This window comes from Panthera onca, chromosome A3, assembly GCF_046562875.1.
Source record: "Panthera onca isolate mPanOnc1 chromosome A3, mPanOnc1 haplotype 2, whole genome shotgun sequence".
NCBI classification, from domain to species: domain Eukaryota; kingdom Metazoa; phylum Chordata; class Mammalia; order Carnivora; family Felidae; genus Panthera; species Panthera onca.
Window position 1 is genome coordinate 7,706,517 of NC_138341.1, and position 19,233 is coordinate 7,725,749.

Here is a 19,233-nt window from a genome sequence, read left to right on the forward strand (position 1 = left end):
GTGCGTCCTGGGAGAGGGGGGCAGTGACCGTGTGGGTCACGGTTTCTCCGGAACTCACTGAGGTTGTCAAACCCACGTTCCTATCTCTTCGTCCCAACAGTGGCAGGTTCGGTGGTGCGGGAGGGACAGAGGGTGGGGGAGGGCCGGCTGGACGCTCGGCAAGGCGGGTCTCCTCGAGTCCCCCACCCCAAAGGGTGACAGTACAGCAGCAACCAGCCGGTCTGCCAGCCAAGCGGAGGCCGGGCAGTGCCCGGGGACGCCCGGCTGCCCTCCACCCACCCACCCACCCAGCCGCGCTCCCCTCGGCTCTGAAGTAGTTATGGGTGAGAGGCGGAGACCGTGTTCTTTCTGCACAGCTCACGGCTTGCTTACGTAAAGCCTGGGGTGACTGCTAAAAGGATTTAAATTGCCCCACAAGCCACAGCTCCCGTCTTACTGGATATGCCCCTTAAGCTGCCCCGTGCTTTGCAGCGAGCGGTGACAGCAAAACGGGAGTTTCCAGGAGCGCCTGCGAAGGGAGCGGAGCCTCCCTTGGGCCCCGCTTCGAGAAGGTGCGAGACTTAGACCAGAGGGGGCGTCCCGGACCCGGGAGCCGTCTCCGTGACCTCTGGAAGCGCGAGGGGCACCGGGCACTGGCTCACCCCCTCCCCGTATCTCCTCTCTGCCGTCCCACAGGCAAACTGTCCCTGGAAGAGTTCATTAAAGGTGCCAAGAGCGACCCCTCCATCGTCCGCTTGTTACAGTGTGACCCCAGCAGCGCCAGTCAGTTCTGAGGGACCCGGCGTCCGGAAGGTTGCAGAGAAACACAGGCTCTGCCTCGCCGTTTCAGCTTTGCTTGCAAAAGTGGATGCCTCTCCTCCACCACTCCTGCTCTCCCGGCCGGGGCCCCGGGCGACACGCGGCACCTGCCCGGCCTGGCGGCTGCGCCTCCCCCCTCCCCCCGGCCTCCTCCTGCCCCGGCCCGGCCCCCAGGGCGCCGCCCGGGCAGGTGTTTACACGCGGGGCTCATAGTTCTCGATTCCGGGGTGCCTCCCCGCCCCAGGGAGCCCAGGGCACGCGGCTGAGGACACTGATGGGACTTCCCAAGATGGAGACAAGGCGGGCTCATCCATCTCGCGATCGCGGGTGACCGTGGGAAAGCCGGGGACAAGAACGGAGGGAGAGGAGACGGGCAAGCCCTCCCCCGTGCATGGCTCCACCTCGCTCGTCCGTGGCCTCCGATCAGAGCTGCTCGCACGTACGCATACTATGGCCTCCTTTCTTTTGATATATAAATTATGCCCGTGGTGAGGTGCAATGTCCCGTGTAGGTCCCGTATTTCATGCCTCCGTTGCCTGTGAAGCGTGGTTCCCTCGTGGCCTGTGGTCTCCCCTCCCGCCCCCCGCGCCCGGCCCCGAACCTGGTTATCTTGTGGTATTTATGCGCTCTCCATCCGCCCGTGTCAAAGGAAATGCATGCGTGCCCCTGTGCTGTGGAGACCCTCCCGTCCACGTAGTGAACACAGGCGTCTGTGCAAGGGCTGTCCTCCCGTTGATTGGTCTGGCATTTCCTGTATTAAAATGATCAAATAAACGGAATCCTTGGAGTTGTCTGTTGGCCCCTGAGAGCCCCCCGTGGCTGCCCGCGGCGCTCCGCACTCGGCTCCAGGTAGATTCAGCGGGTGCAGCTGCCGTTGGTAAACTGGGCCCCGCTGGTGTCCCCGTAGCTGTCACTGTGTCTGTAAATCCTGTGCAGCCTGTTCAATATCTGCCCAATGCCAAGAAATATCCGTGGAAATACAAGAGGACTGGTCCCGGCGGGGTTGACCGCCTTCCCCTCCCCGCCCCCTCCCCCGCCCCCAGCGTCTCCCACCCCCATTTCATCAACACAGGCCCGGCGAGGGCAGAGAGGGGACCAGGGGCATCGGCACCGGCCGTGAGGGAGACCTGCCTTCTCAGCCTATGACCAGAGGGACACATGTGGTCCCAGCAGGAGAAAACCGAGCCGTAGGTGATTCCAACCCGACTCACAGGTCGAGAAGTCCAAAGGCTGTAGGCTTGTCTAATTTCAGCAGCCTGGGCCCCCCACGTTCCCTCCACCTTACCCACCACCCCGCCCCCCAGTCTCACACTCGCGTTTGTCCTCGCACTTGTCTCTTTGGGGTCCCCACGGTACGGCTTACAAGGCATCCCACAGGCAGGAAGAGAAGCAGGCCTGTCTTCTCTTCTTCCTGGAGAGGGGGGAGAACTTTCCAGAATCCTCCCCACCACCCCTCCCCTTCTCACCAGCTTTGCCTCTCATTGGCTGAAACCCAGGTCCGTGCCTTGGCAGGGGGCATGAAGTGACCGTGACCGGCCAGGCAGGATACACCCTTGGCTCTCAGAGGAGGGCCCACTGTGTCCTTCAGGAACAGGACCGGAGTTCTGTTTCCAAGATGGGCACCCACAGTGTCCGTCACACCTGCCCGTGGGCTGCGGGGCCTCTCAGAGCCTCAGCGTCTCCCCCTGTGGAAGGGGCGAAATGGAGAAGGGGGTAGTAGCTCGGAGCCTGCCTCACAGGCTGTCGGGGACCGGGGCTGTTTTGTTGGCTTTAGTCATCTTTTAAGGTACGTGCCTCCGTGTACAAACCATGAGCTGCCTGTAAGGTGAATCCTGGGCCGGTGGCATTACCAGATCCCAGTTCGTGGTGAATCTCCCTATGTGCCCACAGCTCTGGACCTTGGTGGGCGGCACTCTCCAGGGGTGGGGGCGGAGGGAGGGAGGCCAGGTGACTTGGGATGGGTCCAGCTTGCTGCCCAAGGGCAAGGTGGTGCCTTGATGACTCTGCCGGGCCCAGAGGCATCTCCCCTCCCAGTGAGGGGCTTGGATTTTACAAAAAAGGTTAAGTCGGTAACTGCTTGTTGGGGAGAGGTGACATAATGGGAAGGATTGCCGTAGCGGGATCGTCCAGAGGAGTAGAACCCACAGGAGAGCTGCGCACGCACACGCACACGCACGGATTTACGATAAGGAATTGGCTCACAGAAGAGCCCCGGGAGGCGTAAGCTGGAGCCCCACCCCGGAGAGCTGATGGGCCTGACGGCCAGAGGTCAACATCCCAGCTCAAGACTTTCAGAGCGAAATTTCCCTCACCGAGTCTTTTGCGTCAGTCAGCCCTTCAACGAACTGGGCGAGGCCCACCCACGTTGGGAAGGGCCATCCGCTTTCTTCGGTCTCCTACCTGAAATGTTTATCTCATCCAGAAAGGCCCACGTAGACACGGCCAGAATAATGTTTAAGCAAATATCTGGGTACCCATGACCCGGTCCCACTGGCACAGAAAATTAACCATCCCAAGGGCTTCTGTCCAAATGTGGACGATGTGGTTCTGGGGGTCCTAGTGGACCCTGCTCCAGCAGGAGCTCGCAGAAGCCAGGGGGGCAGTTCTGTGGGCAAGGGAGTCGCCCCAGAGATGGTCAGATGCCAGGGAGCTCAGCTCATCGGAGGGGGGAAGAACCCAGAACTGAATTCAAAGCTGTCTGGTCCGAGCCACCTCCCCAGCAGGAATCCTCTGGCTTGGAGCAAGCTCTTCCAGAGCTGCTTGCTAGAAGGTTCCTCCTCCTGCCCCTCCCTACATTGCAAATTATAGGCCTGGGCCTGCCCCCTTCTTCCCTGCACCCCACCCTCCTACAAGGGTCTCGTCCTGCCTTCTCCTTGCCCCGGGGGAGCCCAGACCCTCTGCCCTCCTGCACTGGGCACCTCACGTTGGTTAAAGCTCCTCGGAAGTTTCTTCTGTATCCCTTAGACTCTAGACTGCAGAGCTAATAACGTTATGTGTCTAAAGCAGGCCTTCGAGAAAATGGCCCCGGGCTAGTCTGCGTTTTCCATGACTCTGTGGGACCCCTGTGGTCCCGCCCAGAAAACACAGGATCCCAATGTGCCCCAGAGGCTGCGTGAAGGCTGTGGCTCAGCCCTCCATCCTTCGTGTGGACCGAGCACCCCCGGCCCAGGGTGATATCTCCGTGGAACTTGTCCAGTTGTTCTGACACCCCGGCTCAGTGTCCTGTGCTCACGGATTAAATACAGCGATAGGAACAACTCCTGATACAGGAGAATGTTTAGAATCTAAGGAAGCAAGCCCTGGGATGTGGAGGGGAGGGTGGGGCGGGGTGGGGGGAGCCGTGTCCGAGGCTGCTCATCTGGGCGGGTCGTGATCAACCCCCATGAGGGTGGTACTATCACCCCCTCACTCCGAACCCTGGGTTTTTATGAAGGCAGCCTCAGACTTTCTCTCTTTGGGTAGGCTGGCCTCCTCTGTGGGAACCGGCATAAGTCGCCAAACCATGAGCCCCGTTTGCCGAGGGCTTCCTAGGACAGAGACTGCTCAGTGTATTGATTTCAACCTCCCATCGACATGCAACGTAGCATTACTGCCCACATGGTACAAACGGGCCACCTGGGGTTTAGAGAAGTGACTTGGTCCAGAAAGGGGGTGGCGGATTTGGGACCGGAACCCAGGTGAAGCTCCCGAGGGCCCAAGTTGTGTGTATCTCCTCCCAATTAGAGAATGGCCGTCAGGTAGCTGACTGGTCCATGCTTCCTTGTCAGCCCTCTGCAGCCACCTTCAGGGCCCCAAGCATCTGGGGAAAAGTCCCTGGGTCCCTAAGGGGGCCACATTTGTGGCCGATCCCCGCCACGGCCTGTGTCCTCCCAGCGGGCCTGTTCTCAGGGCCTGGCCCTGTACTGGGCACCGCCGGGGGCCATCGGCTTTGTTCCCGACACTTGGCGGGCCCACGCTGGACGGCCGACACTGGCTTCCGGTCTGATCGCAGCTCCCTGAGGAGGGGACAGAAGCCATCAGCCTTCTGACAGGGAGACCGCAGGCCCACGGAAGGTATTCTGGGGGAAGGGGAGTTTGTGTGTGAGTTCTTCCTGTCCCTGACCTTCCCCAGAGCCCCCCTGCCCTGGGCTGAGGGCCAGCAGTGAACAAAGCCCAGTCTGCCCGGAGGAGCCCGCTGGCCAGAGGGGAGACTCAGGCATCCGAGAGGAGAGCCCTCAGGCCACATGCACTGGGGGATCTTCATGGAGTCCTGGTGCCTTGGTGCAGCCCTCTCCTGGGCCTGGGGGACACCCAGAAGGCCTCTCAGAGGAGAAGGGGTGAGGGCGGAGTAGACGTTGGAGACACAGTGGTGCAGGAACACTGCGAGCTGGGCCTGGAGGGAGGTGTGTGTAAGGAGCAGACACGCCCAAGGGTGAGCTGGGGACACGGCCCGGCAGGACACCGCCAGGGCCAGGGTCCAGAGGAGCCACGCGGGGCCGGGGTGAGTGCAGTCTGACTAGCGCAGGGTCCTGGGAAGGAAAGTTCGCCGCCCCTGGAGGGTAAAGAGTAGGGCTCTCCCCCTCCGTCGCCTCTGGGCTCTTTCTAGCAGCTTCTAAGACTGCCTTGGGGGCTGGGGGGCTCCCTGGGCTCAGACTCTGAGGATGGCCAGGCCACCTGACTCCTGCAGTTCACCAAAGGGCACACTAGGGCCCATCCTGGCCTCTGGGCTCGGTGTCCCCACAGCTCACAGCGCGCGCGCACACACACACACACACACACACACACACACCGCGCGCGCGTGCCCAGGTCCCCGCACCGCTGTCCTGCTCTCACAGCGCCATTCTGTTTACAAGGGCCTCTCTCGCGCTCCTGCCCCACCTGCCCGCGAGACGAGACCCCGGGAAGGGAATGGACAGGCCCCACAGACCCCCCACGGGCTCCCAAGACTCTACTAGCAGCAACAGCCAGGCCCCTCAGCCCGTGGGGTCCCAGGACGTCAGTAGCAGAATCAGAACTAGCCAGATCCCGACCCCCGACGGTGCCCCTTGCACTGCGTGCGTGTCTGGGGCAGGACCAGTGACGTGGCCTGTGCCTGAGTGTCTGCCCACGGGGATTTGGTGAGGTCCAGTTTGGAGTGTCTGTCCTCTGTGGAGGGGTCGTGGACACACATCCAGGCACGTCCCGGGCAGAGATGTGGCATCCAGAGTCCGGTCCATCTGGCCTGGGACTGTGTTGGCAAGCAGGTGGCTCCTGAAGAGGTGGGGGAGGCCGTGTGGAAGCCCCGGCAGCTCACTCGGCGGGGGGTGGGGGAGGGGCGATCCACCTTGTCCGTGGCCCTCAGCCTGGCCCAGCTCTGCCGCTGCTCCTGTCCCCAGGTGGGGTGACAGTGGCCTTCCTGCCTCCTCCTCCTGGAATTTCACACTCACCCACACACCAGGCCCTTCCTCTGACTACACGCAAATGTCCCTTCCTCCCGAAAGCCACCCCACCTCTCCCCAGACAGTCCCTACAGCCCCCTGTACTCCCCTCACGGCGCCGTTCCCCTTATATTGTCACTTCATTTCCTTCCGGTCACCTTTGCCCCTGGATGCCCAGCACAGGATTGGCTGCCCAGGAGGAGACCAACGGGAATCAGCCCGTGGCCCCTCCGACCCCCTGCAGCTGCACCACGAGGGCCCTGGACACAGAGGCCGAGGTTCAAGTCCCAGCGTGGCCACCAATGAGCCATGTGACGCTAGACAAGGTCCTCCCTGTCCTCTCCTGTAACACAGGGTGACCTGGACCCTGCGTGTCGGCAGGAGGAGGGGCCCTGGGGCAGGGGGCAGCTATCTACTCTTCAGACTCCCCAGCTCAGAGCAGTGGCCACCAGTGTCTCCTTGATCCCACAGATGTGGGGCCGTGAGGCCAGGGCCGAGGTTAGGACGAGACACCCCCAAGGGGGCAGCTCTGGCGTGGGAAGGACTCGGACCTGGGACTGTGCGAAGATGCGGAGGGGGTGACACTGATGCGTGGAGACCCACGGGACCTGGATCCTGGCTTCGAGGACAGCTCAATGGGTGGGGGCCCCAGAGAACATTGCCCCACCTCTTCCCACACCCACCTGTATGGCCCGCAGGGCTAGGGCAGGAGGGGCAGGGGGCGGCATCACCAGGGCACCTCAGTAGGTGGCTGGGAGTGTAACCCACCCCGGACAGGCTGGGGCAGCAAGGACAGGCTGCAGGGCCCCGTGGGCTGTTCACTGGGCTGGCGTAACCGAGACAGGAGGGGCGGTGGCTGGGCCGGGAGACGGCTTCACCTACTGGGGCAGTGGCTGTGGACAAGGCTGGCTGGAGCCCCTTTCCCCAGCGTTTGTTGAGTGACTGAATGACCTGACAGCTTGGTCTCAGTGCCCAAGTGGGCCGAGGAACCTCCAACACAAGGCGCTGCTGCCCCCTGGTGGCTGCGGCCGGGAGGGCTGTCTCAGGCTCGGGCTTGCCGATCCCCAAGGCCTCCCAGCCTGGTTTCAGAGCCGCTTGGGCCTGCTTTATACCGCTTTCTGTCCCTGTTCCACTGGACAGATAAGGGGACACAGGCTCAGAGGAGCACCTTTCTGCGTGGGCCACACAGCGTACAGAGGCTGAGGCCGGGCTCCTGATACCCAGGACTCGGGAGGCCCAGTTAAATTCCAATTTCAGATAAACAGATACATACACGCCCCACGCATCAGCTTCCATGTTTATTTGCTGAGTCCAGCGACGCTACTTGTCCAGCCAAGGAGCAGAGTGTGCACAGTCCCCGGGGGGCAGGTCGGAAGCTTCGGGGGCCCGGCCACCTCACAGGCCACCTCTGGTCGTGACCCTCCCCATTCTAGGGTTAGCAGTGAGGGTGGAAAAAAAAATCCTCCCCCAGAAACAGCAGCAAGGATTTCTCAGAGGTTTTCCGTCCGTGCACTAAATTCTGAGCTTTGTAATAAGGGCCGGTGAGGGACCCGAAAGCCTCCCTTTCACGGGGCCAGGCCACGGTGGGGCCGCGTCCGTGCAGCAACGGGTGCCCACCTGAGCAGGGCTCTGGAGCCAGAGGCGCTGCTGCCCTAGGCGGGGAAGGAGACCGAGGCAGTGGGCGATAGGGACAGCGGTGTCCCCACCGCTGCAGGGAGAGAAGATCGTTCCCGCCATGGCTCTTTTCAATAAGTGACCAGGAGCCAGACTGGCCAGGGAAGCAGAGACCTATTTACTCTTAGATCCTCTGGACTCGCTGGCTTCCCTTGGACAAGTCACTTGGCCTCTCTGGGCTTCAAATTCAGCAACGTATGTGTAGGCTAGGAAAAGCGCCCCAAGCGGATGTGGGAGTCACATGTCCTGCCTGTCCACAGCCGTGGGACTGGAGCCACTCATTTCTGAGCCCCTTTCCTCACCTGGGAGACTTGTGATTTAAGACCAGCACAGACACGTGTGAAAGCACCTATGCAGTCTCGACCCCGCTCCTCAGGCCCCGATTCTCCTACCACCAGTTTGTGGCCTCTTCTGGAAAGCCTCTGTGCCCATCCGCGTGTGTGCGGCCACACACAGAGTTGGCTGGGGGTGTGCTTTGGGATGGCTTTCAACGGCAGCACGCTGCCCGCTGCCCCCCACCCCGCTCCCTCTCACTCTAGCTGGGAGATGGGCCCCTGTAGGCCTGCGTCCTTCCGGCAGCCACCGGCCCGTTCCACTGATCTTCAGCGCCCTCCTGGACACGCGGGTCGTGTCCCACACGTGCTGTTACGACGCACAGTGAAAAGCCTGTAAGAGGGTTTGTCGGAAAATTCTTAGAATTGCCGGGTGAGATAGCGTGTTTTTCACATTGCCAAATTGCCTCCTCACGATCCCCCTTCCGTCTAGCGTGTCAGTGCACCTAAGCCGGCGACCCAGGCTCGTCTGGCACATTAACGTCGTCTCTCGCGCATGGGGACCTCCTGCCCAAAGGCTTTTCTTTTCTGTGGACCCAGGTTCGTGTCTTGCCTACGTCCTGTCGTCTCGTCCCTTTATTTACCGCAGCTCTTCCGGTACGAAGAAAGGTAGCCCCGTTCCTGTGGTTCCCATCGGTCCTGTACCTCTTTGACTTCAAATGTCTTCTCGCTTGGCGGTCTAACCCGCTACGACGGTCACCTAGGATGTGCCGTGGAAGGACTGAGTCGGGGAGACTCTTGCTTTTTTCAGGTGGGTGCCCCGTTTCCGGAGTGTGCGGCGGGCCCGGCGATCCTTATTTCTCAGATGCTCCCTCAATGAACAGAATGCAGAGCCAGAGACCATTGCCTTGGACCTTGGACTTTAGACCAACAGCTGGAAACCCCTGGGCCCCTCCCCACGGAAGGAAGGCCTGTCTGGTCTCCAGCACCTTCAGGAGGGAAAATTCACCTGTTGCCCTGGTGGAGGCCCAGAGCCACTGTCCTCACTGACCTCACGCTGCAAGTCTAGAAACATCCAGTTTCTGTGAATGACTAGCTAGTGCCACCTTTAAGCCCTGCTCGGCGAACCGGGACCCGAGAGGGTCTCTGGAGGAGTGTTCACACACACCCGGCACCTGAGAGTTCTGTCCTGACTGAACTCACTTGCCTCCTCCCGGGTGTAAGGAGTGAAGACCGTTGGGCCCGGGGCCAGGCCCCGTCACCCTCCAGACCCGAGTGCGGCCCTGGCAGAGCCCAGGAACTCGGGGGGTCACGAGCAGCTTCAACAGGGTGCCAGGAGTCGGGCTGAGGCTGCTGTGTGGGCAGAACGGGTGACCCGCGCCCGCTTCTGTCCCCACCAGCCAGTTGTCTGGAATGCATTTTACCTCGCTGCTAAGAGCAGTTTCCAAGTCCCTGGCACACTTTGAGTGAGGAAGTACGCTCTCCCTCTTTCTCTCTTCCATCCCAAGTTCACCGCTACCACTACAAGGTCATCCTTCCTTCCTGTTGAAGTAGAAAGACCTGATGTCCCGAGCTCCCACGCTTGGTGACTAGTCCCGCTTCTCAACGCCAACTCCTCTGCCGCGAACACCCTGAAGAATCACAAGAGGACGTGCTCACAGAAGCGGGACAAAGTGTCGACGGCAGAGGCTTCTCCCTCCCCTCGGCCCCAACTCCAGCCAGACCTGTATCTCGTACGCAGCTCCTGAGAGGTATCACTCACATCTGACAACTAAAATATGTTCGCGGGCCTAAGAAGGGAGATCAGAGCTGGGGACGAGCCCAGCCCAAGTCTGGCCGAGCAGCCGAGGAAGAGGCAACGGCCATCACAGCGACGCAGTGTCCATGTGCAACTCGGGTCTTGGGGGAGGGTGGCTTTTTAGGAAACAAGCCATTCCCCGCAAATCCTTCGGCAGATGTACTCACACAGCAGGAGCTGGCGGGCTCGGCTTCCTTTTCTCCCCGAGAGGAGCCGCAGCCTTCCCATCTGGACTTGCTGTGCGCCTCCAGACACGCGGCGCCGCTCGGGGACCGGTGGGGGCCGGCGGCTTACCAGAGCCAGGCCTCCCCTCCCCACGTACAGCTACTGCAGGGATTCGACGTTCCCATCTTGGGGGTTACCTGCTGTCCTTTTTTGGGCAGGAGGGGTTGGAGTTGAGGAAGAGAACGTAAAAGCCAGCGGACGAGGTCAAAGAAGGTAGAACTCTACAACGCGGGATAATCGTCGTCGAATTTATTAAAGTAAGTTGACCGCCAAACGTTGTACCGCTTTCCTAACGCGTAGCTACACAGCTTGTCCTGGGAGAGAAGACGGGCGGGAAGGAAAGGTGGGGCCCGAAGGCAGCATGCAAGGGGTTTCACGGGCCCTCCTTCCCTGGGCACAAGCCCTGACGCGACAATCAGTCAACCAGGGGCTCTGGGCCCTCCTCCACCAGCCACTTCTGTGGACACCCGGGGGTCTGACCCGGGCCAGCAGCAGAGGGCACGGCCTGTCTCGTCCACGCTTCTCCTTCCGCCTGCACGTGGGCCGGGTCCACTGTTCTTTATGCAAATGCGCGGCCAGCTTTCTACAAAACTCACGTACTTGAAAGAAAAACGCTCAACAGGACGAAGGGAATTTTGATGGCTTTTCAAAATACCGAAAACCACGGGTTCGGTTCCCAAGTCCTCGGCGACAACCTTCTCGGCAGTGGGGCAAAACATCGGTCCCCCCCTCACAACACACACTCGGGATGAGCCGTTTGGAATGGACACGGTGTAAAAATTCCCCAATGCCCGATTATTTCAAGATACTTTATTTTTAAAACCGGTCACAGCACTAAGCTTTCGGCCCGTTCTGCCGACGCACAAGCTACAAACGCTTGCTCAGCAGCTGAGGGGCACTCTTTAGTAGCATGTTTGAAAAGTGAATAAAAATCCGTATAAAACAAATATTCAAATAGTTTCCATAGGAACACAGATAAGTGACCCCAACTCCTAGTCTTCCGTATTGTTGCATCCGTGCCAACCCTACTTGCAAAGACATTTCGAAACTAGCGGTAATTAAGTTAGACGGTCCCCCCCAATCCCAGAATTCAAGCTAAACTCCCGAGTGAGCGGCTCCAGGAGCGGCACCTACACGTTAATGCTGGCCGAGGCGCAGGCGGCCGGGGGGCGCTTCATCCCACTCTCCCGGGCGCAGGACACGGGCAGCGCGCTCGCGTCCTGCTCCTCCGCTTCGGGCGGGAAGTCGTGGTTCTGGATCTGCTGCATCCGTTGCCTGAGACAGAAGTGGCACAGTCAGAAACCCCGATCACCGACCCGGGCAGCCTCGCCACGAGAATAACTTCTTTACGAGCCCATTAACTTCCTCGGTTACTATGTCATCAGGAGGCAATTCAACGCGTTTCTAAGGCAAGCATTTCTTCACAACCATTCTTTTGGTAACGGGGAAACCACAGGCCGTACACACCTGTCAAGATATTCTAGTCATACAGAAATACCCTAACTGCTCTTTTTTGAAATAGTTACACCTTTGCAAAAATCTGAAAGGAAATACAGATCGGTATCAGGAGGATTTTCTTTCCGTTTGTATTTTCCAAATTCTGGAAAGCACATATTCTTAATACAGGCAGAAAATAAACTTTTTAGAAACACTGGATTTAAATCTAAACAGAACGATTTCTTACTCAACCAGACAAGAACCAGTAAAAACCCAAGAAGAAATCTATTCTTACGAGACCCACATACGTGCACGGAGACTCTGGTCACTAACCATGTCGGCCCCGACATCACGTAGTAGATGGTTGGCCTCTGGAACCCGTTGAAAGTAGAAGCAGCAGCAACAGTGTAAGCACCCATGTTTTCAAAGAGCATCCAATCGCCCACGTGCATCTCGGGCAAGTCACAGCGCTCGACGATGCGATCGAGGCCGTCACACGTTGGTCCCCATATGCTGGTTGAGTAGTAGTTCTCATCTGGTTTGGGTCTCTGCGTTTAAGACAGAAAAATATGCCTAGTTACACCTGTTAGGACCAAACATCTTTAACTGGTGTATGTGTTATATTCAAAAGGTACAGGGGCGCCCGGGTGGCTCAGTCGGTTAAGCGTCCGACTCTTGATTCTGGCTCAGGTCACGATCTCGCGGGTCCGTGGGCTCAAGCCCCACGCTGGGCTCTGCAAAGACACCGCAGAGACTGCTTGGGATTCTCTCCCTCCCTCCCTGCCCCTTCCCCACACGCCCTCTCTCAAAACGAGTAAAAGAAACTTAGAAAAAAAAGGTACCTTCTGCAAAAGGGGCTTCACGTGTGCATGATCATAAAGGATGCAATTGAATGATCCGTACACTCCGTCATTCACGTAATACATAAAGGTTTGTTCACTCGATTCATCTTCATCTGGAAAGGCAGACTGGTCTCAATTGCCATGTTTTGTACCAACGCACGGTTATGCATGCAAGGATTCGACCTTTATACGCACCATCAGAGCCCGTCTGTTCCTTTACGACGAGCTTTTTGGCAATGATATTAACTGCAAGCGTGAAAGCGGACGCGACGTAGTATCTGCCGGGCTCAGCTATGACTCGCACCCCCGAGTCTGCCGGGAAGTACTTGTCCAGGGCGGGGTTGATTACACTGGTGATCTAGGAGAGAGAGACAAGAACGGTCATCATCAAGGGGAACTCGCACGGAAGAGCAAAACCCAGTGCTCTGGGAAGTAACAGAAGAAAAAAAGGTGAACGCAGCCACCAGCAGGGAGGTTTAGGATCGAGCAACAACGGCAAGAGAACAGACATCTCCCTAAAAACCAGCCTGCGTGTCCCGTGGTTTCATCTGGATTCCCCTCCGGACACTCCCCTGTCCTTTAGAAGATGTTATGGGTTGTGAGTCGATCGAGTGATAGTATAAATTTATTACTGCTTACCAAGGTTTCAAGGGGCCTGAATACTTTAATCTGTCCAATACATGCCAATAGGATAAAACCATCCTGCCTGTCTCATAAAATTTTTACAAGGTGAGCCTATTTCACAAACTCAACCACCCTGTAATGGTCCAATTAACAGTATGTCCACTTTAACTTCCTAAGTGACTAAACAATTAAAATGTCTAAAGAGAAATACAAAACCGAGAAAAAGCACACTTGGGGTAATGATGTACCAAAGTCTGCGTGCTCACTTTCCACAGCAACATTTCCTAACATAATCAACTGTTTTCCAAGATTTTGGGGGAAACGGACTCATTTTGGCTTACAAAACCAAAGGATATTACATACAATTTTAAATAGCACAGAACTTACTGAAAATACTAATACCAAAACATTGTTTTTATATTTGTACAATTTCTTTTGATATTAGTTAAAACACTTAAAGAAGTTTCAAAACACTCCAAAATGGAACTTGTGAAAATAGCTATGAGTATTCGTTTTATTATAATTACCTCTTCAAATTTAAGCTTTACATCCTCAGACCCAGGAAAGCCGCCACCGATATCGAGCAGACACATGTTGAAACCAACCTCAGCCTGGAGTCAAGAACATTCGGTCAATCGAGTAGTCAGATTGATACCAAGTCTTGAAATTCTATGCAGATGGATTTAAGCCTCTGGAATATGGGGTACCTCCCCAGGTTAATTCTAGAATGAAGTCTAGTCACTGTCAGCCCTGCCCCCTCCTCCCACCCCCACATTTGGGTTTACATATACTCACCCCCATGTCAAAGACACAGCGGGCGTCGGAGATGGCCTGCACGAAGGTCTCGGGATCGGTACAGCCACTTCCCACGTGGAAGCTGGGGCAAAGAAAGGAGAATATATGATTTCTTGCTGTTTCTGAAAAGAACCATTTACAGAAGACCTATGAGAGGCGCACTAAGATCTTAGCGTCTATGCCACCACCAAAAGCTCACCTGACTCCGATGACATCAATATTTAGCTCCCTCGCCCGTTCCAAAAGAAGCCTGCTGGTTTTGAGTGTGGCACCAAATTTAACACTGAGGCGACAGACTGCCTTGGAATCATCGGTGGCAATCCGCAAAACCAACCTAGGAGCAGGAAGATCGTATGAAATTTCCCATGACGGAAGACCGCTTACGGCCACGGGTAAAACAACAAGGCTCTGTGGCTCGGACAGCCTGCGGTTTGAGCTTCACACGGTTTCACTCAAGAAGTTTTCCGATTTTCGACTCTGCCCGACCCAGCACACTTTTGTGCTTTACTAAGGTACAGAAATCTCAAAACCGGAAATCTGAGTTTGACAACCCGCAGACCCCATACCTGACCCTGCCCTCAAAACGGAGTAACTCACTTTGCCTTTGGGTGAGCTCTGGCAACTTTCATCAACTCCACTTCACTGTCGAAAGTCATCATCTGGACTCCGTTATTGGCAGCATACTTAATCTGAGACACTTGTTTACAAGGATTTGCATAGATGATCCTCTCCGGAGGCACCCCGAGACTCTGCACCAGTTGGATTTCAGTCTGAAAAAGAATAGATCACGCATTATATACACACGGCTAATCGACGAAAGAACAGAAAAACAGGGCAGCTTGCGCACTACGATCTGCTGCCCAAGAAACGCACAACTTTGATCTGTCCTGCTGGGAACACCAGCGCCATTTTATAGAAGGACTTTGGAGCCCTGCCGCTTTTGCTTACCTTGCTGGCACAGTCGAATCCTGTCCCAATGGCAGCTAGGGTCTTCACTATGGTTCTGCTATCGTTGCATTTAACTGCATAAAAGGGGGTGACCCGAGGAAGAGCTTTTAACCATCTCAGATGTTTCTTTAGAATGTCTCCCAGATCCGCGACATAGAAGGCATCCTTATCATCCTGCAGAAAGAGTGTTTGCAGGGGACTCAGCAGCAGCCTAATAATACATCCCACATGCGGCCCCTCTTCTCTCCCATCGTTCTCAGTGAACCCTCATCTTTTTACTCCCGTCACTGACACGAATATCACTATTACCACCGGGTGATCCACAGCTAATAAATCCCAAATTCCCTAACAAGACCTTTGAGCTCCATTAGATTTCCTTAAGGTTCCCACTCAAGTTCTCCACTCATCTGCCCAGCATTTTCAAAGCTGCACTGCCAGCATGGACTTGATATACTTACAGAAGAGGAGACTTCATTGATTTTTTGGTCCAGAATGTCCTTGGCAGTAAAGCCTTCATCGAGGAAATGGCAGTCAAACTCTGCATTACTAAAGCTGTTCATGGTTTCCTGATGTTCCTCTGAAACGTAACAAACTGCAAACGGGGTGGAGAAATTCACTCAGAATTCACTGCGACACTTAATAATTCTTAACAATAACCTGTGGCAACCACGGATACTTACGTGGAAAACTAAGAGACGGAATTTAAAGAAATTATTGCCAGCTTTTCACAAAGGCAATTTTCCGGGATCCCAAGCCCCCCTGAGGAAGGGCGTGCCCTCGGTGCAGCAGTGGAAAAGTTCTGATGAACACAGAAGTCGCCGTCTCCCTTGGGAACACATCAAATTGAAACATCAGACGGGGACTGCACACACACAGGAAGCCGGGCTACTCCAGCACCCCCGCAGACAGCTCGCTCCCTGGATTCGCGAATCGCATTATTCCAGGTGGAAGTCACATGACCCCACAAACCTCTACACCATCCAAGTGGACGCCAGATTCAACACTAGCCTTTTTCAAGCCCCACGCTAAAATTCCATATGCAGCACTGCACGTCCCAAAATAAGCACTGCAAATATTTTTGCTAAAAAACCTACAGAAAGCCGGTTTCAGAATCTTCACTGAGTTCACAAACGTGGACAAAATTTTAGAGTGGTCAGTTTACTTGATTTCAGAGATGCTTTAGTTTTTTAGAAGCTTAAAACAGCATTATACGCTAATTACAGAAAGGCACCATAGAAACATCTTGTATTTCCTATTTTCACTAAGTCTTGCACAGAGTAACTTAGTGACTAAAAGGCATCGTGGAAGTGTCTAAGGCTCAACTTACTGAGTGCTCTTAAGTTTCCTAAAAATGTTATGAATTTTTATGCTATTTTATTTTCATACCGGGCATGTGGTTTTTTTTTTTTAAAAAGTACAATCTTCCTATCAAGAAAATGCACCATGGCTGCTGTATCTGATCAGAAATCAGCATTCTGGAGTCAGGGTTGGCTCCTGTCCAGTGAGCACAACTCTGGCAACCTCTTCTGTCCTCACAGGCACCCTAACACTTGCTTAGCTACCGACAGTAATCACATGGAAGTTAATTTTTGGCTAACTTTACGAATAACAAAAATAGAGAAGCATACGTGGATTATGAACAAGCAGAAGTAAAGCTCATTACAATCTGAGCCACTGTCCTTGGCCTTCACGAAATGGGACACTGGTAAAGGAGTGATCTTAAAATTACCGATTTTAACCTACTTAATTGCTGCTAGGCAGGGGACTTTGTTTTCACTGTGCGACCCGCTTCAGTGCCTGCAGCCTACGGCAGGGAGGCCAGGCAATGGTTCGGGGCCACGGTTGGCTCTGGCATGGGGCACTATGAGAGGCCCAGGGGGACGAGCCTGCCATAAATCCAAACCCATGCAGGTAGGACTTGTTTTAAGACTTGATCTAATGTAACGTGACTTTCTGGCACTAGCAGCCTCCTCCGTCGCCCAAAGCACCCCTAGAGGCAGGCAGGGGACTAAGGGGACAGCAAACCCTTTTCGGCCGTGTGAATAACACACAGCGTAGGCCACGCAGGGGCAGACAGGGTCATTCAGTTAGGGCCTATCTTTTAGGCAATGTTCAAGCTTACACCTGGGAAGTTTTCATTACTTTGCACTAAGTACCTTCTAAAGGTTTACTTTAATAACTTGCAACAGAAAGAAATCCCACCTTCCGGTGTTTGTAGAGCTAAGCTCCTTAAAATGATGAGTCAATTAGCACAAGATCGCACTTTTCTGCTACGAAATTCTTTGCTGCCAACTGGGAAGTATTACAAGAGACTGATTTAAGGGAACGGAAAACGTTTCACAAGTCAACTAAATTATGCCCAATTTCAGGTTTACGTGAAGTCAACACATTCTTTGTCCTCCCCAGACGTTTCAAGAGGCTGTGCTCTCCATACGTTCCCCAATCACTTGGGATCCTCAAACAACCACCGTCAGCTTTCTTTTGAAAACCGGAGGGCTGCCTCCCAACTGCGGGTCTGCTCGCCTGACCTGCGATCTTATACATTCTAGGCTTTTCTTCAATCGCGAAGTCCAAGACTCCTTAAACGGACAATCGCAACTCACAGCGAACGGAAACTTGATTGCCACAGTTACTACCAGGCTCTCTTAGCTCCAGCAACTCCGGCCAATTTCGAGACCGGGTCATTTCCTCTGCACGCGAAAACTAAGGGATACAAAATTCCAGGACAACGAGGCAAAACGGTGTGCCTCATCCTAATAAAAGTGAGAGGAGCGATGGGAGCCCGAGACCTGCACGGGCTCGCTCATCTCTCTCCTGCACCTGCTGCCGGGCTTGCCACGCGCGTCTTAAAAAAGAATAGCGGTTGAAGGAACCCCGGGCCTTCCTATCAGCTTCCGGCTCTGAACACTCACTGACGTGGTTCGGAAGAGGTGAAACGCAACCCCCTCCAGCCCGGGCTGCCCTAAGCCGGGGCCATCGCGGGCAGGACGGGCCGCGGCGAGGGCGGCCGCACAGGGCCAGGGGGTCGGCGCCCCCCTTCACGGGGGAAACCAGGCCCCGGAGGGCAGCGACCACCAGGCTCAGGGACCCGCAGCCGGCTCTGCGACCACGTGTCCCTCACGGATTCAGGCGCAGGGTCGGTCCCCCGGCCGCCGGCCCGGCGCGCAGGGACACGTGGCCGTCCCCCCTCCTGCCTCCCAACCGCCCAGACGCGCCCCTCTCACCTTAGAGCGCACCGGCGCCGCGGGCCAGCCCCATGGAGATGCCGCCGCCGAGCGCGCAGGACCGCCGGCCGCCCCCGTCAGCCGCCCGCCCGCCGCCTCGCTCCCTCCCGCGGAGGACCGCCGGCCCGAGGTGGCGCCGGAGCTCTGGCAGAGGGGCGGCGGCGGCGGAGGCTGAGGGGACTGACAAAGCCGACGGGCCGTAGCTCCGCTATTTATAGCGCCGCGCGTGTCGTCATGGAGACGCACCAGCTCAAACCAGCCGCGATCGGTTCCGTCCGGGCGTCCCCCGAGGAAGGGGGCGGAGCGCGGTGGCTGCGGCCAACCCGCGGCCGGACGGAGGGGCGGGGGGCGCGGGCAGTTGTACGTCAGCAGCGCCGAGCGCCACCCGGCCCGCCCCCGGCCTCGCGCCCCTCCCGGCCCTGCGGCGGACTTGCGCACGCGCATTACGCCGCAGGAAGACTCCGGCGGCCTCGCACCGCTCCCGGCCCTGAGGGAGGCACGCGCACGCGCACGCGCACGACGCCGCGGGGCGCCCCCGGCGGCCTCGCGCCCTCTCCGGCCCTGCGGCGGGACCGCGCACGCGCACCACGCCGCATGTCCCGGGATCTCTCCTGGCGCCCGCGGTCCGCCTGGGTCTCAACCTGGGGGGCGGGAGCCTGCCCCGCGCAATTGCAAGACCTGCTGCTGACCGACGCCGACTTTCAGCATCTGCGCCGGGCAGAACTGTTCTTCCACTTGGCCCTTTATAAATGCCGTGCGCCCTAGAGCAGAGAAAGGAGCTCGCGGGCGCGAGCGGGCCACGTGGACCCCGCCGGGCGGACTCTGGCCCCTTCTGCCGGGGCCCCTCCAGTTCTAGGGACGGGACCTGTAACGATCCTGGCTCCGCTCCAAGAACGGGACACAGACGCACACAGGGGCAAGGTGCATGCCGAGGGTCACCTGGCAAGTTGGTGGCGCCGCTTCAGGCCCTTCCTGAGCCAATAAACCGTGCCTGACCTATCCAGGTGTGTTCGACTAGGTGGCGGGGAGCAATGGCCACGCCAAGACCCTTGTTCAGTGTTCAGCTAGAGGCTTGTCTAAGGGCCGAAGGGGAAGGGGGAGGAGGTAGAGCGTCCGGAAGTCACCGAGCCCCCCCCTCCCCCCGCTGCCCTTTACCAAATTGGATGGCACTCGTCAATGACTAGACATCTCCGAGGGCGG

The 19,233-nt window shown here is 56.8% G+C and overlaps 2 protein-coding genes and 1 non-coding gene across 5 annotated transcripts in view; 1 reads left to right on the forward strand and 2 right to left on the reverse strand.

Annotated features, from left to right (window-relative positions):
• HPCAL1 (hippocalcin like 1) overlaps nt 1-1,585 on the forward strand; it is a 104,716-nt gene extending 103,131 nt beyond the window's left edge. The window contains exon 5 of the mRNA XM_060648432.3: nt 676-1,585. Within this exon, the coding sequence (XP_060504415.1) occupies nt 676-773 (98 nt within the window). The 3' untranslated portion in view covers nt 774-1,585. The remainder of the gene's footprint in view (nt 1-675) is intronic.
• Nucleotides 1,586-10,958: 9,373 nt separating this feature from the next.
• Nucleotides 10,959-18,245, reverse strand: ODC1 (ornithine decarboxylase 1). 3 transcript variants are annotated; one of them, XM_060648437.3, is made up of 12 exons: nt 18,034-18,243; nt 15,490-15,635; nt 15,268-15,401; nt 14,810-14,983; nt 14,459-14,631; nt 14,061-14,195; nt 13,862-13,943; nt 13,594-13,677; nt 12,638-12,800; nt 12,443-12,555; nt 11,934-12,148; nt 10,959-11,438 (listed from the first exon to the last, which is right to left on the reverse strand). In XM_060648437.3, exons 3-12 carry the CDS (start codon nt 15,367-15,369, stop codon nt 11,294-11,296), a joined length of 1,386 nt encoding a protein of 461 aa, XP_060504420.2. In that variant the 5' UTR covers nt 15,370-15,401; nt 15,490-15,635; nt 18,034-18,243; the 3' UTR covers nt 10,959-11,293. The 3 variants fall into 3 exon arrangements, with proteins under 3 accessions (XP_060504420.2, XP_078301114.1, XP_078301113.1); XM_078444988.2 differs by lacking the exon at nt 15,490-15,635 and having other exon boundaries at nt 18,034-18,245; XM_078444987.2 differs by lacking the exon at nt 18,034-18,243 and having other exon boundaries at nt 15,490-15,670.
• Nucleotides 16,584-16,718, reverse strand: LOC132672750 (small nucleolar RNA SNORA42/SNORA80 family). The gene has a single exon (XR_009607672.1). It is a non-coding gene; the product is annotated as a small nucleolar RNA SNORA42/SNORA80 family (small nucleolar RNA).
• Nucleotides 18,246-19,233: the final 988 nt, after the last annotated feature.